The sequence below is a fragment of the Cimex lectularius genome, unplaced genomic scaffold, assembly GCF_000648675.2.
Source record: "Cimex lectularius strain Harlan isolate CLEC.00 unplaced genomic scaffold, Clec_2.1 scaffold289, whole genome shotgun sequence".
NCBI lineage: Eukaryota > Metazoa > Arthropoda > Insecta > Hemiptera > Cimicidae > Cimex > Cimex lectularius.
In genome coordinates, this window is record NW_019392889.1 from 1 (window position 1) to 20,615 (window position 20,615).

Genomic DNA, 20,615 nt, shown 5'->3' on the forward strand with positions numbered 1-20,615 from the left:
TTTTAAGTCTGTTTTTATGACACGAACCTAATAAAATCACAAATTTTGGGTTTATCCGGACTTTCGATCTTCCAGACAAGTCCCAGTCCCTTCAAGTCTTGATAAATGGATTTCTATGATTATATGTTAAGGTTGTTTATGTTGATAAAGAATCCGAAAATCCATAGCCAATTATGCAAGGACAATATTTAATGTACTTAATCTTATTTTCAATTTAAAAAATATATATGTACCTTTATTACATGTTATACTATTAGTGGAGCGTGTAGATAAATGAAAATATATAAATAAATAAATTAAATCATCTCACGTTTATTATATTGTGATAATTATTTATCTATTTGTGTTAAAGCATAATTAATTGATTCATTTGTTATAATTGTAGGGTGCTGTTCCAAAAGATGGACCAAGTGGGGGCATTGCCATCGTTTCAGCACTTTTATCTTTAGCGATGAACAGGCCAATTAGGCAAAACATAACAATGACTGGTGAAGTATCATTAAAAGGAAATGTCATAGCTGTTGGAGGAATCAAAGAAAAAATCATGGCAGTATGTATTAAAAAAAAACTATTTTAGTTATTATTTATATATAATTAATTAATTTTTCAGGCAAAAAGAGTGGGCGTAAATTGTGTTCTCCTTCCTGACGAGAATAAAAAAGACTTTAATGACCTGCCTTCATATATTACCGAAGGTTTAGAAATACACTTTGTCACCAACTATGATGAAGTTTACAAGCTGGCATTTCCAAACTAGCATTTAGTCAATTTCTACAATAATTCAAAAGTGAAGTTTTATAAACACTTTTTTCCCTAACTCCACGAAACGTTTTGTAAAATTGAAATGGGCATGATCACTGAAATTGATTATCTGTACAAATGTATCCAATAGAGGCATTGTGATTATTGTTCATTGTTATTGTTTCTGTAGTCAATAAACATTTTTTTATAGTATGTTATTTTGCTATTATATATTTTGTAATTGAGCGTATTGACCTAAGTAGTCGTCCAAAGTCTAGTACCATTTTTTACCTATTTTTATTATTGAAATATTAACTCTGATGATTTGAGAAACCATTGTAAAAAGTAAAAACTTAGCATATACTATACTAAGTTAAACCATAATCGATGAATTATGAACAGGGTGATGTTTTCTTTGATTCTCCATAGGCCTATCTAGTTACTAAACTTTACTAGGATCTATCTTGTGACTTTACTGGAACTTTTCTGGAAAATGAAAAATGTAAAGCCATGTTTTATGTTTAGTAACTAAATAATAATATTGGATGTATTATAATTATTACTTTTTTAATCATCAGGAAAATGCTCACATTACATTACTTATCCATTCTCTGGAAAACCTCTAGTTGTTTCTGATTCTGAAGCCTGCCAAATTACTCACTGATCCAAACAGCTAGAGATCGTTTATGTTTCACGCATATGCGTCATAGATTCACACCTTCTTCAGTAAACTGTTACAAACATACAAATAAGAATGAAGAAAGAGTGAAAATGAGACGAAATACAGATCCAGTAAAGTGATTAGCGTTGACCAGTTCAACCAGTGTTCTTCCTTATTTATTTACATATCATGCATTAATAATGAAAAAGAGTTTTCTGTTTCACATTTTTTTTCTTAGGAAAGCAAAATCATCGGCAGCTTTTAGTAAAAGGCAAAATATATATTTTTAATACAACAAAGTAGCATCAGCGTATATTAAATAATTAGTCTATAAGATATTTCATTGTAAGTCACCGATAAGTATGATCAACAATCTTAGAAAAAAATTGGTTTTATTATTACAACTTTTTCTCTATTGATCATTATTGATATAATTTGAAAGTAAAAATAAAGCTTTGTTCATAGATAATAATTTATGTGTCGTTCCAACGAAAGAATTGAGGATTTAATGTGGCCTCCATTGTTCACACTGTTTTCTAATACACAGAACTTATATATTACACAGGGCGGGCGACCAGGACCCGAGGGGTTAAAAGCCTGAGTAGGCCCGTACCCCATCCCTAAAAGGTCCGGGACCTGGTCGGCTCACGAGTCCTGCATAAACCTTTTGGACCTATTCACAAACCCCAGGATTGTGGACCATTTTATCCTGGGGAGTGTTTTGGTCCCTTTTCCTCTCCTTCGAAAGTATTAAATCTTTCCCTAGCATACCTATCGCATTCTGCGAGGTAGTGTCGAGCCGTTTCTTCTTTTGTTTCGCAGAAGCGGCAGAAGGGGTCTGGTAGAGTACCCATTATGAAGAGGTGTCTTCTCAAGGGGCAATGGCCCGTTAGGATACCTATCAGCCTCCTTATTCCCCTCCTAGAGTTAGAGAGTAGCCATTTCGTTTCTTTAGGTTTGATTTCCTTCAGAAACTCCTTCGATTGCCTGCATCCGGGGGACATATTCCATTCCTTAAGGAATTGTTTCATGCCCCAGCTACCTATACTCTCTTTTGCTGTGCTTAAAGAGTGGAGTAATACCGGTTGTGGCCCGACAAACGCAGTATTTGATACTTCCTTGGCCAAGCTGTCCGCTGTCATTGCCATAGTGCCCCTTATGAGCAGGTATCCATATGAGGGTTACCCTATTCTCATACCTGGTGATCTAATACACAGACACAAACTAATCTATGTAAATATCAAGTATGGTTTTGAATCTTACAGCTTCTACGTCTAGAATATAAAATACCTTTAATTATACAGTATAACAATATTATGATAATTCTAATGATATAAAATTACCAATAATGTTATTGGGTTCAAACTAGGAAATACAGTTCAGATAATCTATAAATCAGTTATGAAATTTGTTTATTAAGCACATTTATTAAGAAATTAATTTTAATGACTATTATTGTGCTATTATGTTTAACAGCCAAATAATTTACAATTAATTTTAATTAATATTACAGTTGACTAGTTAGTGTGAAACTGATGCTACGATGAATGGTGCTGAAGAAGCCAGTCAGAAATTTGAAAATGCTACACAGAAAATAAATTGGTATATTCCTTGAGTTCAATATATTGAACACAATTGAAGATCATTTATACGAAATCAATTCATAATATTCACTGTCATAAATAATTACCTTCAGATAAACTATAAATCAAATTGTATCTCACTTCATTAAATAATTGTTATTTAATCCATCATGCAATCTGTTTATTATCACATTTATTAAGAAATTAGTTTTAATGACTATTATTGAAACAAATTGACTGTATTTTTTGGTAATTATGTAATGTTTAATAGTTTAATAGCACAATAATTATTAAATTAATTTTAATTAATAGTGGACTAGTTAATCTTAAACCGATCTCCCGTAGGATGCTGAAGAAGAAACTAATCGTAGCTTTGAAAATGCTACATAGAAAATAAATTTATGTTGTTTGAGTTCACTATATTACACCCTACACTATTTAGGATAATTTATATGAGTTGTTATTATTATTTACTATCAAAAAATTATCTTCTCTAAAAAAGTGTATTTTCAATCTTGTTAAATAAATAAATACAGTAAAGACAAATAGGGGTAAATTTTTGTTGAATAAATTGATTAGAGAGCATTAGTAGATGATTATGCAAGTTTTATAGTTATTCAGTTAACAATATTTAGGATAGTTCTTAATGACTGTAATGACAATAAGTATAATTACATTAGAAGAAAAACTTTTTTTAAAGGCTTTTTCATAAAGATTTTGGAATAATTTTTAAACTTGTACAAAGGTTGGATTGATAGGACTGTTTGGCTTTGAAACGTGGAAAATCTCAAGCATTTTCCAGTGTTTTTGTCGTATCTTTTTCTTTTCTTTTTTGTATATATTTCCCGGGTTTTTGTTGTGATGTCTCCACAGCACCATCTATGTTTGTTTACAGTTGTAAGTTTTGTGTTGATGATGTTGCTTTGTGATGGCGGATGTAAACACAGGTGATATCGGGAAAATTGACCAATCAACAAACCCAAAAGACAAAAAAATCACTTTAAAACTAAAGACTATTTTTAATCCGTTTTCGAAAAGCGGAGCGGTTTTTATTTTTCCAACACTTTCGCCGTATTCTCAAAACCGTTACAATAAGTATTTCCTAAGGATTTTTTCCTATTGCTGATAATTTTATCTTGTTAAATATTAAAATCTATTTATTATAAAATGTGTGGATGAGGAGATGGCGTATTCGGTAAGTTGAAATTTTGCGCCATTCTTCTTTTATTTTTCTCTCTGACTCATTTCACTTATTTTATTGTGCCTCGAGGCTACAGAACAAGTTTTCTGTTTGTTTTCATAACGAATCCTCTTTTGTATCGGCCTCTCGTCTCTTGCTCTAAATTAAGCACAATTTAGTTGTTTCCTTGTAAATGTTTATCTTTCACCTCGTAAACTGAGTAATAATATAAATAAAAATCGCTTTGTGGCATTTTTTGACCATTTGATAAGAGTGAGAGAGAAATGAATACCCTTTTGTTTTTGTCTCTTTTTGTGTCCAAGTTAAAGGAGATTGCTGAAAACGATAAACAATGAATGAGTCATATGTAAGGAAAAAAAAGTATAAATGAAATAAAATAAATCTTTATATTTTTTTTCTCCGTTGGATTACAAACCAGCGAATAAGTGATAACGATTCATGTTTGTTTTTAGTGTGTGCGGGTGCACTTTGAAATTGGTCATGAAGCAACGTTGAGGAACAAGAAAACCCCAAACGGTTTCACCCATGACTGGGAAGTATTTGTACGCGGCGTAGATGGGGCTGATATACACCACTTCGTCGATAAAGTTGTGTTTCATCTACACAACACATTTTCAAAGCCGACAAGAAGTATGACCTATTCATTTATACAACCTTAGTATTAGTTTAACAAGTATTTCAATATGATAATGAGCAAGTCATTAGGGTTTTATTCTACTTATTATTTAAAAAAAATTAAATTAGTGTTAAACTATAGCTTTTAATCCTTGTCATATATGTTGTCAAATATTTCATCAATCATCTCTATATAAATAAAACAATATAGTTTGATTGTATCCGATATTTTCCTCTATTCTCACTCAGCTTTAGGGTTTAGTAAAAGCTACAGATTCTCGCATCGCAGACCTCACAGCATTTCACAAAACAATCAGCTATTCCGTTACTATTACTACTAGTCTGTGTCAGTATAAAGTTTGGGCTTATTTTTTACGTAATTTAGTCGTTTGTGTTCATCCTGATCTGACGGACAAACATAGCGGGGATAGGCAAATCAGGGTGATAGGAAGTGTCCAAATTACATAAAAATAAGCGCAAATTTTCCGTTCCAATAAAAAAAGACCAAATCCCAGATTCATCGCCTCACAGACCTTACATTTCACAAAACAATTAACAGCACCTTTCCTATTTTCTAAGTTTGAAATATTATTTTCTAGTCAGTAGTGTTTATAGTTCACAGTAAAAATACTAATATTATTAGCTTAGATAACTTGATTGCACATTCTTTCTACTTCAGTCTGTCGACATTCTAATAAATAAGTTTTAAAAAAACTTTAATCAATGGATAACAGTGTATTTTTTAAACAATTCGGTTGTTGCCAATCATCCTGGTCTGACGTACCAAGTAAGTACACAATGATCAAATTTAGATTGATTATAGACACATAAAAGAAACATGAACAGAACTAGACGGGTCGTTGGAAACGTTGCTTCCTTGCTTTTCATTGGAAGTGTTTATACACACGCAATCGCACATGCGATTCCCAGAAGATTCCCACTCATTTGTCATTACCAACAATTCGGCTGAGGTTGTCGCTCAGTACGCGTCTGTTGATACAATTCTGCCTTATTCAAACCTCAGAGACACACAAACTAATGTTTCAGTGCAAGAAACATCAGCACTAACAGAACAAATAGATGCAATCGAAGAAGCACTCCCAGAAGAGCTTGATGCTGAAACCAACCAGGCCCAAATCTCATCATCTGTTGTTGCGAGGATATTCTGAGGTCACAGCGAAGTGAGACGATAACAAAACACTGCCACTCCTCCTTATACACCTTCTGCCTTACTGATGAAATATATTCTCGATAAGAAAGACCCCGAAAAAAGACAAACAAGTACCACCCTATAATATAGATACATTCCTTGCTGGAATCATTCCCTCCTCATCCTAAAATATTTAATTGCGATCATTTGGAATTAATTGTTTGAAGACTTTAAATTGGACATGCGTTCTGTAGAGTTTCCATGCTGGGTAGACACATTGGAGTCCGTTCCTCCTCCTCCAACAAATTTCCTAGCCAAATCTTCAATTGAAAAATGGAACTGCAACAATGCGACTTGATCACAACTGAACCGTCAAATTGGTTGTGGCAATTCATGTCACAGTCACTTTATGTACATGTAATAAATACAAGCCCTCAAAACACAGACCAGACCTGTTCTCTTCATGTGCCTTTATAAATCAACCTTTGTAGGTTCATCACCTCACAGACCTTACACTTCGCAGATCAATTAACAATGGCTTTACTATTTTCTAAAATTATAAATTTGAAAATATTATTTTCTAGTGAATATAGGTCACAGTAAAAATACTAACATACAATATTTATAAGCTTAGATAACTTGATTGCAAGTTCTTACTGCTTAAGTCTGTCATTTTAATAACTAAGTTGATAAAAGTTTAATAAACGGATAGACGTCTAATTTGTTTAAAGTTTTACATGTATTGATCACTTTTTTACTCATGAATAATCTGGATCTCTGTATGTCTGGATGAAAAACAAATTCAGTTGTTACTAACAAGCTTAACCTATTTTAAGGTCATCATCAGGGCAAAACGAACAAATTTGTCTACAAATTGACTCAATCAAATTTTTAATAGATGGTTTTAAATTTTTTTGAAGGCAAACTCACTCTCAACATTACCAATGACTGTCTAATTATTGTCTTATATAATGTAATTTCTTATTAGATAAATTGGAGTAAACAAAAATCAAGTTTGGTACTACTTGTCTCTGTCAGTATGGGCTTATTTTTTATGTAATTAGGATGTTGCCAATCACCCTGGCTTGCTTATTTCCTATGTTGATCTGTCAGTCCATGATGATTGAGGATTGATATTCCTGGCCTGCCTATCCTTGATATGTTGGTTTGCCAGACCCGGACGACCAAATGGCAGGTTCATCACCATATAGAGAAATCTCACAACTTATTTATCATGCTTTTAACATATTTATAATGGCATTGTTTCCAGTCAAATCTATTTTCTATTTGATCAGTGTAAAATAAAAAATGCTGCTGAATTAAAAAAAAAATTGTTAAAATACAAATCAGTTTCTAAAGTGGAATTAGGGTCGTCTCACCCTTGAACCAACTATATCTGACTGCATCTACAGACAATTTACACATTTGAGCTCTCACATTAAAAGACTTCTCAGAGTAATTCGTCTGTCAGTAGTGATTGTTCCAGTGTAGTTGGCATAAATTTGAAATGATTTTTGTAATTTTTTTATGTACAATATTTTAAAAGTGTGTTCTTGAATTCAAATAATTACATTTTCTCTGACCATGGCTACTTATGAAAAATTCACACAACTTGCCATCAAACAAGCATTAAGGGCTCCTCTATGAGCAAAAATTGCATAAAGTGCGAATTCACTTAAAAACAGGTGGAGGACAGTTGAAACACACGTCAAGAGTAGCCCTCATCTGAAATATTGCAGATATTTGCAAGAAGCAAACTGATCCAAAATTGTTCTCCTAGCTCCTCATGGAGGCATGGACTCTAAATAATTCTCGCCTAGGAAATGATATATTTATGGGACACCAATAATTAGAAACATTCATATTTGCTACCCTAGCGGTTTTGGATTTTAATCACTGCACAGCCCATGGCTTTTTAATTGAGAATAAAATGAAGAAAAAAAGTATTCTAAAGTGGTTGGAACCAATGTTCTTGACACCCATGTGCCATCCTGTAAGAAAGGAATTACTTTAATTGTAAAAAAATAATTTTGAAATATCATGGTAAGGACTGTGAGGTTTCTTTCGCTCTCGCTCTCTCTTTTTCACTATCCTAATCTGACGTGTTTCAGCATTTCAAACTGTGCTTAATGTATAAACTAATGATCAGAGATGATCAAGCTAAGAAAATAATTGCCAATCAGACAGATGCCCAAGCTTCCGAGAAGTTTGGAAGATTGTATTAAACAATCCAACAAGGTCCTTTTAACTTGGTATAAAAAACAAAAGTTTTTCAAGATTTACAGGCCTAGATCCTAATTGCAATAGTCATTAGCAGAGATAATTAAAAAAAAAAAGCTGAACAAAATAGAATCAGTGTTAGAACATTGACAAGCTTGCTAACAGGGCTCTGCCATCTGAAGAGACATAATTTAGCTCTGTGACAAAATATAAAGAAACTGCTTTGCACGTCTTCATCTGTGAAGTCACAATTAAGTGTAAGGCATGAGACGATTTGTTAACAAAACCATAATAAGAATTCCTTCCTATTGCCAATCTGTATTAAAACACAGGGGACCATAAACCTAACGGCTGTTGCATTAGAGCCTTAACCCTTATGTTAAATATGCATAAACAATACAAATAATGGTGCTTTGGAAAAACATTGCTCTGTTTTATTAAAACCTTCTCTTTGGGAAAAACAAAAGAACCCCTAACTATCCCTAACCTATTGATTTATACCACGTTCATTTAAAAAAAGTATCATAACATTTAAAAAAAGTAGGAACAATTTGATGACTGTATCTATTGTTGAAAACCTGGTTTGTTAATATCTTTCTTGTAGTGCTATTTTTTAATATTTAAAGATTTGCTGACTTGTATTTTTCTAAAGTGAGCACAAGGATTCAATATTTAAAACATTTATTAACAATTTTTTTCTCATAAATAGGTTATTTTAGATCATTTATAATATTTATTAAAATTAAATGTTTTTTTCAGCATTTAAAGAACCACCTTATTCTCTCAAAGAATCTGGATATGCTGGATTTAGCTTACCGATTGATATTTACCTTAAAACTAAAGATGAGAATAGGAAGCTTACTTTTTACTACGAATTGACAATCCGAGCAAATGGAACCATTTCAAACGTCACCAGGCACAAAACGGACTTCCCAAATCCTTCAGAGGAGTTTAGAAGGAAACTTATCCGTGGCGGTGGTGTAAGTGATTGTTAATATTTGTCTTAAGCTTTTAATATAATTATCACTGGGCCGTCAGTTTGTTGATCACTTGTTTGATATGTTCATCTAGTAAACTATTTTTAATAGACCATTTATACAATAAGTGCATAATGCTTAACTTTGAATTGACTTTTCAGATTGGAATAGGAAACGATGGACTAGCGGCAATTGCTGAAAAACCTCATAACACATCAAATAGTCATTTAGATGATTTAAAATCATCACCACATTCTTCCTCAAAGATTAAATTAAACAATAATGTGGACCAACCAAAGAAACATAAACCAAAGGTAAATATTAGACACAAAAAAATTGATATTTTATTAGTTTAAGATCTTAAATTCTATGTATTAATTATTTAGGACGTTACAAAACCTGAAGAAGTCCTATGCAATAATTCATTTGCTGCACTTTTTGGACCACCAATTAAAACAGGGAAACACTCACCTAATTCCAAACAACCTTCTAAACTAAGTTCAGAGTCCAAATTAATGTATGAAAATAAGGTAAAAATGTGTTTATTAATTTGTCTATTTTGTTGGTTATCTATAATAATTTTATTTTATTTTTAAGGTCAAAGACTCAAGCTCTAAATCTACCAAGCATAGCCCTCACAAAGACAAAGACAGGGAAAAAGATAGTTCCAAAGGGAGTAAGAGAGATAAAGATGCCGAAAAGATGAAAGAAAAGGAGAAGAGTAAAGACAAAGATAGCCACAAAGAGAAAGAGAGAAAACCCATTAAAAAATCGATATCTCCTTTGCCACCTGTTCTTAAAGAAATAAAGAAAGAAGAGTCTAAGAAACTGGATGATAGGGAAAAGGAAAAATCTTCTAAAACCGACAGTATAAAGTCAGATAAAAAGCATAAGGATAAGAAAAATCGGGAGGATAGGGATAGAAAGAGAGAAGATAAACACAAAGAACATGAAAAGAAAGAATTGAAAGAGAAAGAATTTGTTGAAAGGGAGAAAATAGAGAAGAAATTAGAACCCGTTCCTGTCCCTCCTGCTCCTGCTCCTCCTCCTCCTCCCCCTCCTCCTCCTACCCCATCCATACCCATAAGAGAGCCTAAAGAAATTAAAGAACCAAAAGAATCTAAATACAGAGATAAAAGCAACGAAAAAGAAGATAAGAAAATTAAACACAAGAAAGACAAAGAAAGGCAACACGAGTTAATAAAACAAGAAAAATCAAAACATAAACACAAAAAGAAAGACAAACATAAAAAAGAAGAAGAAAAGAGTCGAATTAAAAAAGAGAAAATGGACAAACAATCTCCAGAAGTCTTAATACCTAAAATTCCCAAGCCAAAGACTCCTCCTAGAGAAAGATCTCCTAGCCCACCAAAAAATAAAGCTGGTGTCAACCCTTTAAACATGCTTTTTCAAGAACTATCTGATAAAGATTCAGACTCTGATTTCTCAGGTAGCATGGATGAAGACAAAACGGAACCTCCAAAGCAAAAACTTGAGGAGAAAAAATTTGAACTGAAAGAAGAGAAAAAGGAGAAGAAAGATAAGAAAAAATCTAAAGACAAAGAGAAAGAAGGTAAGAAAAGAAAGAGGAAGTCCAAAGACAAGGAGGATCAACCGAGTGAGAAAGTAGTCAAAGTTGAACCAAAAGAAGAGAAGATCGAGAGGTCGCCATTGCTCCGAAATGAAGAAATTGAAAGGTCACCTTCGCCCGACAGTATTTTCACTGATGCGTACGTCACCCAACTCAAGGATCTTCAACACAAAATTATGACGTTGCAGGACAATGCTGATCTGCAAAAAGTGGTTCAAGTCATCTCAGAAACAGGTAGATTTGAAATAACCCAAAGGACTTTTGACTTTGACTTGTGTGCATTAGACAAAAGTACTGTAAAAAGATTGCAGGACATGTTTATCGCAGCAAGTTGATAATAGTTTTATTTTATCTTTTGAATTTTATATACATATGTATATACATATATATATGTGTGTACTGTATATTTTTTACCATTTTAAATTAAAATTCTTTCACTTTTAGTTCTTTTGCTCAACAAATTTTCTGGCCTGGTTAGAGTATTTATTCATCCAATTGTTTATTATCATTTTATTTAATTATTTTTAATAAACTAGACTGAAAAATTTACTTGTTAAAATATTTGAGAAAAAAAGAAAATTAAAAAATGGAAAAAATTGCAATCCCAAGTTCCTAAAAATGAATCTTATAGCTACCACTCTAGAATATAAAATTTGATTAATTATACAGTATAACAGTATTACAATCAAACTAATCATAAAAAAATTCCCAATATTATGAATGCTATTGGGTTTAAACTAGAAAATATGTATTACTTTATAGTCCAGAAAATTTATAAAATTAGATTGTACCTCAGTTTATTAAATAATTGATATTTAATCTATTTTACAATTTGTTTAATAGCACATTTATTAAGAAATTAAATTTGATGATTACTATTGATACATATTAATTATATTTTGTGTTAAATCTGTAATGTTAATGACGGAATTAATTTTATTTTGAACATGAAAAACTTTTCTGTATATTAATATCAATTTATATTTTGTTGAAAATGTCTAGCCCTTATAAAACTATTGATTGGATTATTAATTTGCTTGTATTAATCGAAAAAATTCTTTCTAATCTGTTAATATTTCACATAAATTGAAAATGTCCAGAAACTTGACTTGAGAAAATGTTATCAGGAAGTAGGAGTATTCAAATTTATTTACAAACTTCTAAAAATATTTGACTTTTTATTTCAAGTCACTGATTTTTTGTTTTGTTGTTGTTTACAAGCATAATTTAGATTCTTAGTTGATAGTAATGGTTTCAACATGAAATTCGGTATTTATAAAAATGTAATTAAAAAGCAAAACAAAATTACATTGCTGTGTTTGTGTAATATATGGTAAAAAAGGGGCGTTTGTATTTTTTAAACTGGAGTATTGCCAATCATACAGCAAACTTTTATAAGCCGTCATATAAGTTGTAACTGCGAAACAGAAAAAAAACCTCAATATTGCCTCTTAATAGAAATAGAAGTACAAATATTAGCTGCCTTTAATATAAAACTGTTTTGAAAACATAAAATGCCTTAATAACAATTAATGGTTATCTTGAAAAGGGACTAAAATGATTGTGTAAAAAGATTGTGAATTAGTAAAGCTTGTAAGTTAATTTTTCTTTCTTTCTTTTTATTTCTTTTCTTTTCTGTAGTTGTGAAGAACTTTCTTTGTGCGTGCGTGTGTGTGTGTGTGTATGTATTTATAATCATAATGATGAAAGTGCCTCAGATGCCTGTAAATATGGATATTTTATAAAAGATTTGATGAAACACGGTTTAAGATTTGTTTGAAACAGTAATCAAGAGGTAAATGGTGTTTCTTGCCCCCATGACAATTAATACCTTCTGTGATTATAACATCAGTAAGGTTCATTAAATATTTTATTAAAAAAAAGGATATAGTATTAGTAATTAAAAAACTACTCGAATACAAATTTTAGACAAAGGTTATTATATTGTAAAGTTTAACAATAAATTTATTACTGTAAATATATTTTCATGATATTTTTACTTGTGTTGTAATGCACAGAACTGAATAGCGTACATATGAGAATTTAAATATATATGTATTATTTGTAGTTATTCTGTTTGTTTTGTTAAAAGGACTATGGTATTGTTAAATAAAGGGAAATTTAACTTAAAATGTTGAAGGAAAACATTGTTTTGGTCATTAATTCATTTATTTTGTTTAAAATATTTTTTTAAAGAATAATTTCCCAACTTGTTTTATTTATTTTTTATCTCTTGTGATAACATCTTTTTTTAATTTATTTTAATATATTCGCTTTGGTTCAAGTACAGATAAAGCAGACTGCTTGTTTGTTCCTTTAATCAATACATCACATTTGTCAGATTAAAATTTTGGCATTTTTAATACAATTATTTGTCCAGGAAATCCCTTAAAAAGAAAATATTCATTTTATTTAAAAAATTGAAACTGTATATCATCATTATTTAATCTTGTATTATTTTTATCTATGGTTGTACAACTGTAATCATTGAATGAACGACCAAATATTTTATATTTGTTCACAAAAAAGATGTAATTTTTGTAAGCGCAGTAGACATTTTTATAGCAAAAGAGTGATCTGATCCAGTAAAACTTCACTGAAATAACCCAAATTCAACTGCATACAAAATGTCTAATATATTTTAGTCATGTATAAATTATTTGGTATTAACATAGCTAACTAGTAGGGTTAAAGAAAACAAATCATTTTACCTTGTGCTTTATTTTTTTCTTTACTTGTACCAAACAATATTTTTAGTTTATTTGATCTTAAAGGCCTAATTATTAATAAGTTTCAAAAATACTTTTCTTTTATTTAAGATAAAATCAAGTTTGTCTTTCTAGTTCCTTTGAAAAAACAAACACAATGTGCCTCAAAGTTGGAAATTGTACAAAAGTTATTATACATAATTTCATAAAAGAAACAACGATGATTAATATAGAATGTAAATAATTATAGATTTTTGAAAATTCCACTTTTATAGAGTAGAAGCAATTTAAGCGCCACGTGTAGAATTTTAGGAATAAGAAGGATTACACGATAAATTTTTGTTTGTAATACAATTTTGGTGTTAATTGAATTTTCTGTTTTTGTAAAAATATGCATCTATTTTATTAATTCAATTTTGTCGTGTGGCAAAAAAACCTTGTGATTTAATGTCTTGATATTACTCAATAAATGAAAATTGTTACCATGTTTATTTAAAACAAAACATTTTAAGCAACAGCTCCACTTGTTTCAATCTTTTTAATTGTATTTTGTTATTGTACATACATAATAATCGTTTAATTTTGAGTCGTGTACTATTTATTTCTATGTCAATTTAGTTTTTGAGCAAATTGATTTATTAATTAATTCATAGGTTGTATGTCGTGTAGGATTTGGGTAATTTAAAATGAGGGTCACTAGTAATAATAAATTTTATTTTATTATAAGAAAGCGATTTTGGAGAACATTTTAAATGTTATAAAATTTGTAATTTGTTCAGCTTTTCTTAAGTACAAGATTCTTGGATTAAACAATAAAAAAACTGTTGAATATGTTTTGTTTTACTTTATTTGATCGGTCCCTTGATATTTACAGGTTTTAAAGATAAGTTACAAAAAAAAAAAATTACAAGTATATATAAATAACACAAGGATTGTATTTAATAAAATTTAATGGTTGATGTACAAATGTTTTACGCCATGGAACGCTTTGTTGTAATTTTTTTCACCCATCATCTAAATCAAAACTTTTTGTGGAATGTTTACAATTTATTCAAAAATTAAATTGGTACTCAACTTTTAACAAACAATGAATACAAAATAGCAATATTTAAAGTTGAGACAGCCATTATTGCAAATATAATTTCACTGTATATGACGAAAATAATTTGAATATTTTCTATTGACCTGACTTATTGGTCAACATGCTACAGTCGAAGGGCGTGGGTTCGAATCCCCGTTCCGTGACTATCTTTTTCATCTCAACTAAGACCTTAGATAAAAAGTATAATTGAGATATTTAAAATGGTCGATTATGGCTAAACATATAAGGCTAATTTTATAATTTACATTAATAAAATAATTTGTCGCAATGTTTAATTTTATTTATTTATTTTTTTACGAGGGTTTGCAACAGTAGAGGTCATATCAACCCTCAGGGTGTCAGTGTTTTTTGAAAAACAGCCCATTTGTAAAAATGATGGGTTTGAAGTCAGGGCTGCCAGATTGGAATTCGGGATCTTTATCTGACCGCGATGAGCATCATGTCAATGCCTTAACCGCTGCGGTCACTGACGCCCCTGCAGAGTTTAATGATCACATAATTTATTTTCCAACCAGAATCAAATGTATCATTTCATATTTTTTATTATATATTCATATGAGTAATTTTGATCATCATATGATGGTTTTCATCTTTAGTAGTTTGTATGACCCTGTGAGAATAAGCACTACACAAACATTGGCAGAGGTATTGATTTAGTTGTGCGATAGATCAGACTTTCATCTAGAAATAATAACTATGAGGAGTTGTAGATCCATTGAAAATGATTTATGTTAAGAAAAATACTAATTAATGATGTACTTAGAAATAAGAAGTAAATGAAGTAATATTCCTTTATTCTAAGTTTTAAATTTGCTTAAAAAACTATAAATTAATGAATTAATATAATTATTATGAACAAATAAGTATAAACTTGAGGTGGTATCACAGTTTATTAATAATAAAATTAGAATGTTCTTTAATTAACTACTAAGACTAGGTTTGACAATAGGAAAAATTGATTTATATCTATAATCTATGTCTTCATATCCCAAATTTTCTTCTTTGACATATGAAATTTCATTTTCTTCTAATGGAATGTTCAACGGTTCATCCATAACTTGAACATTGCGAACCGCTCCGAAGAAGTCAGTAATAGGGACCTTTTTGACGTCTCTTTTGAAGAGATCCTTCCTCACGCCGACTGTGGAGATGCAAACGCGTTTTGGACAGACAGCCAAGAATTCAAACATGGTTTTAGTGCTATTGGGCTGGACACGTTCTAAGAAAGCAAGTGCATAGTATGTGTACCGGTCGATGATGTAGACACCTATGGCAGGATCGACGTGATGCGAAAGAGAATCTTCACCCACCAAGCTGCTCGCAACAGCTAAAATATTAGGCGAATAGAATTTATCAAACATGCTCGCAGCTTGGCATGTATCGATCATGAAAAATATTTCATTGTAACGCCTCTTCTGCCACATCTGCTCAACGGCGTCTGCCAATTCTTGACTGGTCACTTCTTCGGAATCTTGGAATTTTAGAAACCCATCGCCACCGTGTCCTGTCAAGTAAACCAGGATGTTGCTTCCTTCGTTGGTAAGAAGTTGTTTAGACCTAGGCGTGCCGGCAGGCAGGCGACCGATTAACAGCCTCACGAAATTTTCCACAGTCACCTCATATCCTCTGTAATCTACTTCAACATCATCACCATAAACGTTAATATTCTGATTGGCATTGTTGAACACGGTTGCAGGCCTGGGATTTCGTGGATTGCAAGCCATATCGTCGGCTATCATCAGTATAATCTGACTGTCGGGTATCCCCAGCCTTTTGACACTCCTGTAAATAGAAAGAACATTCGCGACATGCCTATAATTGAACCAAAATCTAGAAGTATCCACTAATACAGCCCAATTATTGGTGTGTCTACAATGGGTTGAACTTAGACAGGAGAATAATACAGCTAAAAACACCGCTAAGATGTACCTTAACCGTTTAATTAACATTTTGCCCAGAAAAAAGTACTAAAACACTATTTTCAGCCGTAAAACAATCACTAAACAAAGTACAAACGCTTCGGTACGGTTATCAGAGATTCAGAGAGGTTCCATCTATGTTAGGGCGCTGACACACGGAGCGGTTTTGACCGAAGCGTTTACCGCTTCGGTTTTGCTAGGTTGTGACACACGCAGCGGTATGATGTGCGTTTTGGCCGAAGCGGTTTTGTTTTCTCTCAGTTATTAAATGTATCCTATAGCAGTGCATATAAGCATTGAACGTCGCAAGGTTTTGCAGATTGTATAACAAGTCCTGTTTAATAAATATATTGTTCTGTAACTGTTTGTAACTTCGTGTATTAGTTACAGCATTACAGACTATTCCCCCATGTAGTACTTTTTTTTTCTTTGATGAACATTCCATGGAACTGGCTACAAAGTGAAATCTCACAGTTATCTACACACTACGTCTCGTTCGGTTTTCTTTTCTCTATGAAGTTTTGAAAAATAGTCTTTAAAAATAAATATTTAAGTTGATTTATATTTAACTGGGATCTCGGGTAGCCGAGTAGGCGTGTCAGACTCTCGGCTTAAATCCTGCAGTTGTAGGTTCGATTCCCGTTTCGCTCCCCCCAACAAAAAAAAATCAATCCTCTCTGATCAATAAAAGTAAAGTAATTCCTGTTCAGAGTCAAGCAAGGTTTAAACTACTTTTCATTTTTCATACTATAATTTAAAAGGCACAGAGCTGGGATTTGAACGAGGTCCCCTTCCTCCTCCAGATAATATTCAAAACAAAATCTTTATTAAACTAGTTACTACCATGTATCACCGACAGTCATACGCATACTTTGTACCCGTAAAGCTGTAGAAATCATTTAATTATAAGGTGATGTACTTTCAAGTAGTTGTAAAGTTAAAAGAGGCCCTGGAGGAAGGTGAGTTCGTTTTAAAAACGGTTGTGTTACTGTACAGCACCGTACAATCTGTAAATACTTAGATTTCCCCCCCCCCATTTTTAGTGGTGGTTAAGTATCAATATGTAAAGCTTAGGCGTCAGGAAGTTGAGAATTAGCTAAAATTCTATTATTTATTAATCTTATTGAACTGGCATTGGCCCATTCCCCATGGAGTTCCCATGGATGAAGAGATACTTCTGGTGTCTGTTGTACTATCGTTGGAAGAAGAGAATGGAGAAAAAACACAGGAGAATGTGGGTTCATCCAATTGTCGAGAAGAGAAGCGAAAGAGGGCATTTTAAGAATTTGTTTTCAGAGATGAGGAAACACCCTGAAGAATGTTTTAACATTACCAGGTTGTAAATGGGCAGTTTTGACGAGTTACATAGTAAAATAAAATGCCGCATTACAAATTTTTTTCTCCACGTCTATTTTTTGCATCATAAAAGTAAATTAGAAGACTGACAAACGAACAACCCCTCAAGAAAGTGGGGAACAAACAAGAAAAACAGCTCAAATAAACGCCACGTGTGTCAGGGCTGATGCAATACTTGGGACCACTCACCGCCTGGCGTTTTCAAAACCGACGCGTTGGGTCGTCTCCGCCACCGACCGACTCGGTTTGAAAACCGACAGGCGGTTACGACCGCTACGTCTGTCAGGTTAAATGCAACAACAATGAACGACTCACCGCCTCGATTTTTCTCGCGGTAAACGCTTCGGTCAAAACCGCTCCGTGTGTCATCGCCCTTAAAAACATAAATGTTTGAACCTAATGGAGAAGTTTACAACTATTTCCAATGCTGAACTCTATTGACCTATGCTGGGGTTACTTTAAAAACTCTTTTAAAAGAGGGATCTCGAAAATACATCCTCAGTTGCAAAGAAAAGTACAATATACATTGACATACTTGAAAACTTTACATTTATGACCCCTATTTAAAATATAAGTCAAGCCTGCTTATACTATAACTAAATTTTTTTATTACGATTGCCATTAGATATATAATGACCTAAAAGACCTAAACCGTACCTAGACATTGAAAAAATTAAGTCTAATTATTTATGATCATCAATCAACATCAGAACAACCTGTGTTTGAAAGCAATACTTCATAGAAATGATGAATGATGAAGTTAGTGCGATGTTCAATCCTTTTTTTAAAAAAATAGTTCCTAATCACAGGAAGTTTTTCTCTAGTTTTTAATTTTAAGGTGTGATCTGTTTGTATTTCTTTTCACTCGTATTATTTAGGAAATCCTCAACTTTAGAAATGTAATTTTGTTGTTCAATGATAACTATACTATTTCCTTTATCAGCTTTCAAAATAACGTTGTTGTTACTTTTTAACCTTTTATCAATAGACCTAATTGTACATGGGATATTTAATTTTTTAACGTTTAGATTTACCAAGTTTTCTTTAATTATTTCAGCACATTTATATTTTATATTTGTATTTATGTTACAACAATCTACCGATGAACCAAGGGATAGTATTTTTTTCTATCCAATTCTGTTTTAAGGACCAATTTTAAGCCTTTGTTTAATAAATTGTTTTCTTCTTTATTTTGTACCATTTTTGTTACGTTTATAACCCTTGGGTAAAATTTAACTGGTGATTTGGGTCTTTATGAATATTTTATTTTTAAGTGTACCGTACTTTAAGTTTTTAATTTTTTTAATCTAATATACTTTGTTTTTTATCAATGATAAATTTAAATTTTGATCAGGTGTCATAATCGAATTCGTCCCGTTCTACTGGAGACAATAATGAGGTAAGCCTAATGTGTACAATATGTTGATAAAAACGTTTTGTATCTCTTTGATTGTACAATTTATGTAATTCATTATTTAAAATGGTTTTTTGGCATTGCACGTTGTACGAGAGTTGAACAGTTCTTAATATTTAATTTAGCAAGATTGAATTTTGGGGTTAGATTTAATTTCAAACATTGGGAATTGAACCAGATTGATTTGTTGATTTTTGAGCATGAAAGTCTTAATTTATAAGAAAGATTTATAGGTACTTGTTTACTAACAGATTTTAAGTAAGTGGAAGTAATATTATTGATTGTGTCCATTACTGCTTTGACTAGCAAATAAATAGAAAAGATGAATCATGGAGTGAGTGCGGTGTTCAATCCTTTTTTAAAAAATATTGAGCAATACTTCACTCTGGTGATTTGTCATATTGTAAATACTCTCATTATATCTGTCAACATTTGACACTCACATGACAAAATTTAGCTATATTTCCCAGTGAAGAAAATATTAGTATAATTAACCATGATGGAACCACAATAAAGCCAATACAAGGGGTATTTACTCAACATTAACGACAAAAGGGTGTTATACTCTAACAGAGAACTGTACGACTCTTCCAAAATGTCAGCCAAATATTGTCAATATTGAACTAAACGATAATCAACAACATTTAGGACTTGAAGAGTTAAGCCTTACTTATGACTCTAGTAATCCAGAGATCTTATATTTCAATATCAATACATATGGACAATACCATTCCTTTGTCTATTGAAAATTGTATCATACTTAGGGGTCTTCCTTCATGTGGTATCACCAGCCAAATTCAGTCATTGCCACCCCTAACAACCAGCAACATGGAGAAGTTATTTCTGCTTAAAGTATATATTCAAAATTAGATAAGCTTATTATTGTCTAATTTCTAAGAATGTTGTTAATTAGCAGTTTTTTTTATATCTAAAATTTACAATTTCTAATTTAACCGATATAAAAAAAATAAGGAGGTAAAAAAAAAAAAAAAAATGGTTTTATATAGTTTACTAAAAATCGTAAGGAAGAACATAAACAATCAAAATCAATTGACATGAACAAAATGGGATGAATTAATAAACAATCTAGTAACATTCAGGGAAAAATTAAAAGTATTTAATAGCACAACATCTATTAATTAAAATTATTTATATCTTTTATGAAGAAGCTGCTTAGATTGTCATCCTATTCTTCATTTATTGAAATAGGAATAGGGCTAATATTGCTTATAGCATGAACCTTCACCAGAAATAAATAATTAAGTCAAACCCCATCTCAAATTAAAAGCCATTATTTTTAAGAGAATATATTTGAAGGTTTTCTTCCACAACAATGTAATGTACAATTTATACATATGGCTGACAGTGGGATATAAC

The 20,615-nt window shown here is 31.6% G+C and overlaps 3 protein-coding genes across 4 annotated transcripts; 2 read left to right on the forward strand and 1 right to left on the reverse strand.

Moving 5' to 3' along the window:
- Window positions 1-385: 385 nt before the first annotated feature.
- Window positions 386-959, forward strand: LOC106666532 (lon protease homolog, mitochondrial-like; the record flags this gene model as incomplete). The annotated part of the gene is made up of 2 exons (XM_014393805.2): window positions 386-550; window positions 611-959. Coding segments are annotated over 2 exons (312 nt in total), but the record flags the coding sequence as incomplete, so codon positions are not given.
- Window positions 960-3,901: 2,942 nt separating this feature from the next.
- Window positions 3,902-12,413, forward strand: LOC106666509 (protein AF-9). 2 transcript variants are annotated; one of them, XM_014393764.2, is made up of 6 exons: window positions 3,902-4,180; window positions 4,639-4,816; window positions 8,931-9,151; window positions 9,310-9,462; window positions 9,535-9,678; window positions 9,746-12,413. In XM_014393764.2, exons 1-6 carry the CDS (start codon window positions 4,169-4,171, stop codon window positions 11,072-11,074), a joined length of 2,037 nt encoding a protein of 678 aa, XP_014249250.1. In that variant the 5' UTR covers window positions 3,902-4,168; the 3' UTR covers window positions 11,075-12,413. The 2 variants fall into 2 exon arrangements, with proteins under 2 accessions (XP_014249250.1, XP_014249249.1); XM_014393763.2 differs by lacking the exon at window positions 3,902-4,180 and adding an exon at window positions 4,228-4,532.
- Window positions 12,414-14,276: 1,863 nt separating this feature from the next.
- On the reverse strand, window positions 14,277-16,620 carry LOC106666510 (putative GPI-anchor transamidase). Its single transcript, XM_014393765.2, has one exon. It carries the CDS (start codon window positions 16,496-16,498, stop codon window positions 15,470-15,472), a length of 1,029 nt encoding a protein of 342 aa, XP_014249251.1. The 5' UTR covers window positions 16,499-16,620; the 3' UTR covers window positions 14,277-15,469.
- Between the last annotated feature and the right edge of the window lie 3,995 nt (window positions 16,621-20,615).

Coding starts and splice junctions, on each gene's coding strand:
- LOC106666509 (XM_014393763.2), top strand. Junction 4,817..8,930: donor ATTTTCAAAGCCGACAAGAA/GTATGACCTATT, acceptor TGTTTTTTTCAG/CATTTAAAGAACCACCTTAT. Junction 9,463..9,534: donor CAAAGAAACATAAACCAAAG/GTAAATATTAGA, acceptor TTAATTATTTAG/GACGTTACAAAACCTGAAGA.
- LOC106666510 (XM_014393765.2), bottom strand. CDS start 16,498: ATGTTAATTAAACGGTTAAGGTACATCTTAGCGGTGTTTTTAGCTGTA.